This window comes from Salvelinus sp. IW2-2015, linkage group LG25 (assembly GCF_002910315.2).
Source record: "Salvelinus sp. IW2-2015 linkage group LG25, ASM291031v2, whole genome shotgun sequence".
Taxonomy (NCBI): domain Eukaryota; kingdom Metazoa; phylum Chordata; class Actinopteri; order Salmoniformes; family Salmonidae; genus Salvelinus; species Salvelinus sp. IW2-2015.
Window position 1 is genome coordinate 5,971,299 of NC_036865.1, and position 7,142 is coordinate 5,978,440.

General features: G+C 42.0%; 1 protein-coding gene across 2 annotated transcripts in view; it reads left to right on the top strand.

The window, feature by feature from the left end:
* opn3 (opsin 3) overlaps positions 1-3,364 on the top strand; it is a 28,482-nt gene extending 25,118 nt beyond the window's left edge. For both annotated transcript variants that reach the window (XM_023970096.1, XM_023970097.2), the window contains one exon: positions 2,458-3,364. In XM_023970096.1, the coding sequence (XP_023825864.1) occupies positions 2,458-2,727 (270 nt within the window). In that variant the 3' untranslated portion in view covers positions 2,728-3,364. The remainder of the gene's footprint in view (positions 1-2,457) is intronic.
* The last annotated feature ends 3,778 nt before the right edge of the window (positions 3,365-7,142 follow it).

Genomic DNA, 7,142 nt, shown 5'->3' on the forward strand with positions numbered 1-7,142 from the left:
TTGACATAGGCTAGTGCTTGTGCTGTTTGTCTAGGCCACTCATCTTGTTGGCTGACAAAAATAAATGTGGACAGTTCTTCCAATATGCACCTCCTCTTTCGGTAGGCGTTCCGCTAGCGGGGACCAAACTTCCGGTGAAACTGGAGGGCGCGCAATTCAAATAAATAATCATCAAAAATTATGATAATTAAACATTATGTACATACAAGTGTCTTATATCGGTTGAAAGCTTTAATTCTTGTTAATCTAACTGCCACTGTCCGTATTTGACAGTAGAGCTTACACGAAAGCATGCGCAGTCGGTTGTTTGAGGTTTGCATGCCATTCAAAGTAACTTTTTTCAAAATCATCATTAGAATCTCATCCATGCAGCCTTACAATGTATTACCAATCTAAAACCATAGAGACCGACGTTTGTAGAGAACTAAAAAGTCTACATTTATAACCTAAATTAAGCAAATAGAGCTACCTATTTCTTGTTAAACAGCTCAGCACAGATTAGCTGCATGTGCGCCACTCCCTCGGATCGTTTGGGACTATTTATCAGCTTTATCTCAATTGTATTCTTCATTACTATAAAATTATATCAAAATAACGCCATGGATTATGAGCAGATACAGTGGGAGAACAAGTATTTGATACACGTCGATTTTGCAGGTTTTCCTACTTACGAAGCTGTAGAGGTCTGTAATTTTATCATAGTACACTTCAACTGTGAGAGACGGAATCTAAAACAAAAATCCAGAAAATCAATTGTATTATTTTTAAAATTAATTTGCATTTTATTGCATGACATAAGTATTTGATACATCAGAAAAGCAGAACTTAATATTTGGTAGGAGAAACCTTTGTTTGCAATTACAGAGATCATACATTTCCTTAGTTCTTGGACCAGGTTTGCGCCACACTGCAGGAGGGATTTTTGGCCCACCCTCCATACAGACCTTCTCCAGATCCTTCAGGTTTCGGGTGTGCGCTGGGCAATACGGACTTTCAGCTACCCTCCAAAGATTTTCTATTGCGTTCAGGTCTGGAGACTGTCTTAGGCCCACTCCAGCACCTTGAGATGCTTCTTACGGAGCCACTCCTTAGTTGCCCTGGCTGTGTGTTTCTCAGGTCGTTGTCATGCTGGAAGACCCAGCACGACCCATCTTCAATGCTCTTTACTGAGGGAATGAGGTGTGTGGCCAACATCTCGCGATACATGGCCCCATCAATCCTCCCCTCAATACGTGCAGTCGTCCTGTCCCCTATGCAGAAAAGCACCCCCGCAAAGAACAGAATGTGTCCACCCCTCCATGCTTCACGGTTGGATTGTGTTCTTGGGGTTGTACTCATCCTTCTTCTTCCTCAAACACGACGAGTGGAGTTTAGACCAAAAAGCTCTATTTTTGTCTCATCAGACCACCATTGACCTCTCCCATTCCTCCTCTGGATCATCCAGATGGTCTATTGCAAACTTCAGACGGACCTGGTCATGCGCTGGCTTGAGCAAGGGACCTTGCGTGGCGCTGCAGGATTTTAATCCGTGACGCGCTATGTGTTTACTAATGGTTTTCTTTGAGACTGTGTCCCAGCTCTCTTCAGGTCATTGACCAGGTCCTGCCGTTGTAGTTCTGGGCTGATCCCTCACCTTCCTCATGATAATCATTGATGCCCCCACGAGGGTGAGAGTCTTGCATGGAGCCCAGACGAGGGTGATTGACCGTCATCTTGAACTCTCTTCCATTTTCTAATAATTGCGCCAACCGTTCGTTGTTGCCTTCTCACCAAGCTGCTTGCCTATTGTCCTGTAGCCCATCCCAGCCTTGTGCAGGTCTACAATTCTATCCCTGATGTCCTTACACAGCTCGCTGGTCTTGGCCATTGTGGAGAGGTTGGAGACTGTTTGATTGAGTGTGTGGACAGGTGTCTTTTATACAGGTAACGAGTTCAAACAGGTGCAGTTAATACAGGTAATGAGTGGAGAACAGGAGGGCTTCTAAAAGAAAAACTAACAGGTCTGTGAGAGCCGTAATTCTTACTGGTTGGTAGGTGATCAAATAATTATGTCATGCAATAAAATGCAAATTAATTACTTAAAAATCATACAATGTGATTTTCTGGATTTTTGTTTTAGATTCCGTCTCTCACAGTTGAAGTGTACCTATCATAAAAATTACAGACCTCTACATGCTTTGTAAGTAGGAAAACCTGCGAAATCGGCAGTGTATCAAATACTTGTTCCCCCCACTGTATGTACAGCCGCTAGACTAACGTACCTAGCAATCTAAAAATGTTTAGCTAACATAGGCTAATTGAGTGACTGTCAGTGACTGACGTAACGAGGAAAACTGCTGGTGCACAACCAAATTTCGAAATTACACCTTGTGTATTCTACTTTTCTACGTCTCAACATTAAATTGAGACCCTGACTGAGTTCCTCTCTCTCTTCTCCTCCTCCTGTCCCTCTGGCAGTTCCGGCGCTGCTTGCTGCAGCTGCTGTGCTCCCAGCTCTCGTGGATTCAGAGCAGCATCAAGGACCGCCCCCTGGCCCGGAGCATCGAGCGGCCTATTCGCCCAATCGTCATGTCCCACCGAAGAGGCGGGGAACGACCAAAGAAGAGGGTGACCTTCAGCTCCTCCTCCATTGTCTTCATCATCGCCAGCAATGACGTGCACCATCTGGACACCACCTTCAAGAGCGGCGGTATGTCGTCAGAGGGCATCCAGGTGCGGCCGCTGTGACAGACCATTATGGGTACTGTAGTACATCGTGCTACGCCCATGTCACCATGGGAACTGACTAATCACCTCATATCACCTGTTCCTCTGTAAACCTCAGAACTTCCTCTCACGAAACACAGAACCCAGAAGATCCAAAACACCCTTCTGACACAAGACTATTGTTACTCTTTTAAGCCTTTTCAAGATCCATCACTATAAACCGTAGAGACTTATTCCCAACCCTCTTTCACTGTGCATCAGAAGGAACAAACCCTTCCCTGGAAGTGTTCAATGTCCTGTATTCAGACTGTCTCACCGTGAACGCTGTGAAACACTCCATTCTACCATCTATCCATCAGTTGTGGTAACCGGATGATGTAGCTGTGAGGTTGTGACCTATTTCTCTTGTCTTGAACTGTCTTTGGCATAGTCTGATGCTGAGCTGAGTGTTTTTAAACAGTACCTCCTGCGTCATAACGGAGGCCAGCAGTGTTAATGGAGAAAGTGATGTTGATTATTACTATTTCCCTGGTTGGCAGCTCTATTGTGCTTCATGAACTTATAGGGAAAAGCCTTACAATATTGCAGCAGCAAATTCTGCACAACACTCTCTCCGCCTTTGTCACGTCCAGATACATTAAATATATCCTATATTCTGGGTGGAAAGTGGATTTCATTTCTTCCCGGTGCGGGGACCTCCTGTATGTGTGCACGCACTTCATTCTTTTTTTTATGGGCCAATTCATAGAATTGCATATATAATCCCTATTCATTTAATAGGATCTCTATGGGCCTATTCATAGAATTACATATATAATCCCTATTCATTTTAATAGGATGGTCTATGGGCCTATTCATAGAATTTACATATTATAATCCCTATTCATTTAATATATCTCTATGGCCTATTCATAGAATTGCATATATAATCCCTATTCATTTAATAGGATCTCTATGGGCCTATTCATAGAATTACATATATAATCCCTATTCATTTAATAGATCTCTATGGCCTATTCATAGAATTACATATATTAATCCCCTATTCATTTAAAGGATCTCTATGGCCTATTCATAGAATTCATATATAATCCCTATTCATTTAATAGGATCTCTATGGCTCTATTCATAGAATTACATATATAATCCCTATCATTTAATAGGATCTCTATGGGCCTATTCATAAATTACATATATAATCCCTATTCTTTAATAGATCTCTATGGGCTTATCTTCATTAGAATTACATATATAATCCCTATTCATTTAATAGGATCTCTATGGGCTTATTCATAGAATTACATATATAATCCCTATTCATTTAATAGGATCTCTATGGGCTTATTCATAGAATTACATATATAATCCCTATTCATTTAATAGGATCTCTATGGGCCTAATAGTCCAGATTTGTTGTTTAACTTTTAAAATGTATTAGCCTACCTTTTAATGTGGCATAAACACAACCAGTCATTAAGTTTTCATCTGATTGTCAAACAATTACTTCAAAAGGTTAATGTAGGCTACCTGTGCATGTTACCCAGGGACGGCAGAACMATTTTTTTGACAGGGGTTGCGGTAAAAAAAAATCAGATTATGACTTCCGACGTTTGTTAGGCTATTTGTTAGTCAACTTGTCTGTAATTAGATACGTGCATGTTGTCTTCTGTCATTACTCGACGCTCGTCTAGCATACTAAATAAAGCCTCGCTCACCAGAATAATGTCATAAACKGATCACTGCATCATCAACAATATAGTTGATGTCTGTAAAGTTTCTCTTTCATTTCTGCTTCTCTCATAGAGCAAGGGACCAGGGTGATTTTCCGTGCAACATTTCCAAATGACATCAGTTTGACCGATTTTGCATGCATATTTTATGTGGTTGAAAATGAAAGGCTTTCATCCTTTACAATATGTCCCTGAAAGAAATGGCACGTTTAGACTACACACTGTCCCTAAGTGCGCATTRGCATTCTCTCAAGATGCTGTTCCAGAGACAAAATCAACATTTGGTCTATAATTCTACAGAGAGAAACACTTAATATTAGTTAATATTATAATAGGCTACGTGAGGCCTACAGTCAGTGTCCAGGACCTCACCCACTGGGCAAAAACTGGTTGAATCCACAAATGTAATTTTATTTAACCAAACAAGTCAGTTAATTCTTCGTGCCTTCCACGGGACGGTTGAGCTAATGCGATTAGCATGAGGTTGTAAGTAACAAGAAAGTTTCCCAGGACATAGACATATCTGATATTCGCAGAAAGCTTAAATTCTGGTTAATCTAACTGCACTGTCCAATTTACAGTAGCTATTACAGTGAAAGAATACCATGCTATTGTTTGAGGAGAGTGCACAATTTTGAACATGAAAAGTTATTAATAAACAAATTAGGCACATTTGGGCAGTCTTGATACAAAAGTTTGAACATAAATACAATGGTTCATTGGATCAGTCTAAAACTTTGCACATACACTGATGCCATCTAGTGGCCAAAATCTAAATTGCACCTGGGCTGGAATAATACATGATGGCCTTTCTTTTGCATTTCAAAGATGAAGGTACAAAAAAATACAAAAGAACGATTGTTTCTTTCTTTGTATTATCTTTTACCAGATCTATTGTGTTATATTCTACTACATTCCTTTCACATTTCCATGAACTTTAAAGTGTTTCCTTTCAAATGGTACCAGGAATATGTATATCCTTGCTTCAGGTCCTGAGCTGCAGGCAGTTAGATTTGGTTATGTCATTTTAGGTGAAAATGGAAAAAAAAGGGGCTAATCCTTAATTAAACAGAAATTCTTATTGACAACAACGGCCTAACCCCACCAAACTCTAACAACACTGTGCGCCACCCTATGGGATTCCCAATCAGTTGTGATTCAGCCTGGAATTAAACCAGGATCTGTAGTGACATCTCTAGCACTAAGATGCAGTGCCTCAGACCGCTGCGCCACTCAGGAGCCCTAGAAGTGATGACGTTCAACGTGGAATACTGTTTGGATATGAAAAAAGTAATCAACATAAGGGAATTTAGTCTCTTTTTCACCAAACGTTTTACCTAAATCCAATTACATGGTGACATTTGTTGATTTCATGTTGAATTCAGGTTAGTTGACAACTCAACCAAATGTAAATCAAAACTAGGCATTGAACTGACGTCTGTGCCCAGTGGGCAGTTACTATTCAAACTATTAGACTACTCCTCCCTTAAAACAATTCTGTCATCCATACAGTGCCATTTGATGAATGCAAAGAGACATCAGTTACAAAACACCAAAAAGTGCTATGAATGACATTTGTCAGTCATTAGGCCTAAGCAAGTCTTGTAACCTGAATTGATGTGTACACTGCTGTCCACGCGCATCTCAGTCTCATCCACTCATCTCTGCCTTGGCAAAATATCTGTGTTATTGTCGAACTACACAGCATTTTGGAGCGTATTCCACACGTTTTCAGGTCTATTTGCAAATGTTTCATGCGACTGACGTGGAAATTATACATACAGTACTAGACCACAGTTTTCTTTGAATCTGTTTTAATTATTGTGAAAAGCTCATGTTTTACCGGTAATGCGTACCCCCACTAATTTATTTTGCCGGACCGGCTTACTTTCACCCCTGCCTATACTTAAGTAAGCCATGGATGAGATGCAATTTTTTTCATGTTCCTTATTTCATTTCACCACACGCACTAGAGCAGGGTTTCCCAAACTCGGTCCTCGGGACCCCAAGGGCTGCACGTTTTGTTTTTTTCCCTAGTAGGGACCCCCAGTAGGGATCTGACAGCATACGCCGGGCTCCTCTAGATGTCTAGGTGTGTCGTGGGGGACAGCATCAGCTAGGGAACCAGGAACAACCGGCCTGAGAAGGGAGACATGAAAAGAGGGTGAGATACAGTAGTGACTGGGCAATTGTAACCTGTATGTCACCTCATTGACCTTCCGGAGAACCATGAACGGCCCCACAACCCGGGGGCTCAGCTTCTTGCAGGGCAGGCGGAGTGGGAGGATCCTGGTAGAGAGCCAGACGTGATCCCCAGGATGGAACACAGGGGTCTCACTGCGGTGACGGTCTGCATGCTCCTTCTGACAATGGACAGCGCGCTGGAGTCTCACGTGTGCATTGTTCCACACCTCCTCCGCGTGCCGGAACCACTCATCTACCGCAGGAGCCACGGTCTGGCCCGGGGCTCCTTTTCTGCATGTTTCAGTGTTGCTTGCCTCGAAGCGAGCATAMAAGTAATTTAGATTGTCTGGGAGGTTCATGTCACTGGGCAGCTRGCGGCTGTGCGTCCCTTTCTAGTCTGTAATAGTTTGCAAGCCCAGCCACATCCGACGAGCGRCGGAGTCGGTGTAGTACGATTCAATCTTAGTCCTGTATTGATGCTTTCTCATAGTAACTTCTTTTTGCCATCTTCTTATATGSATT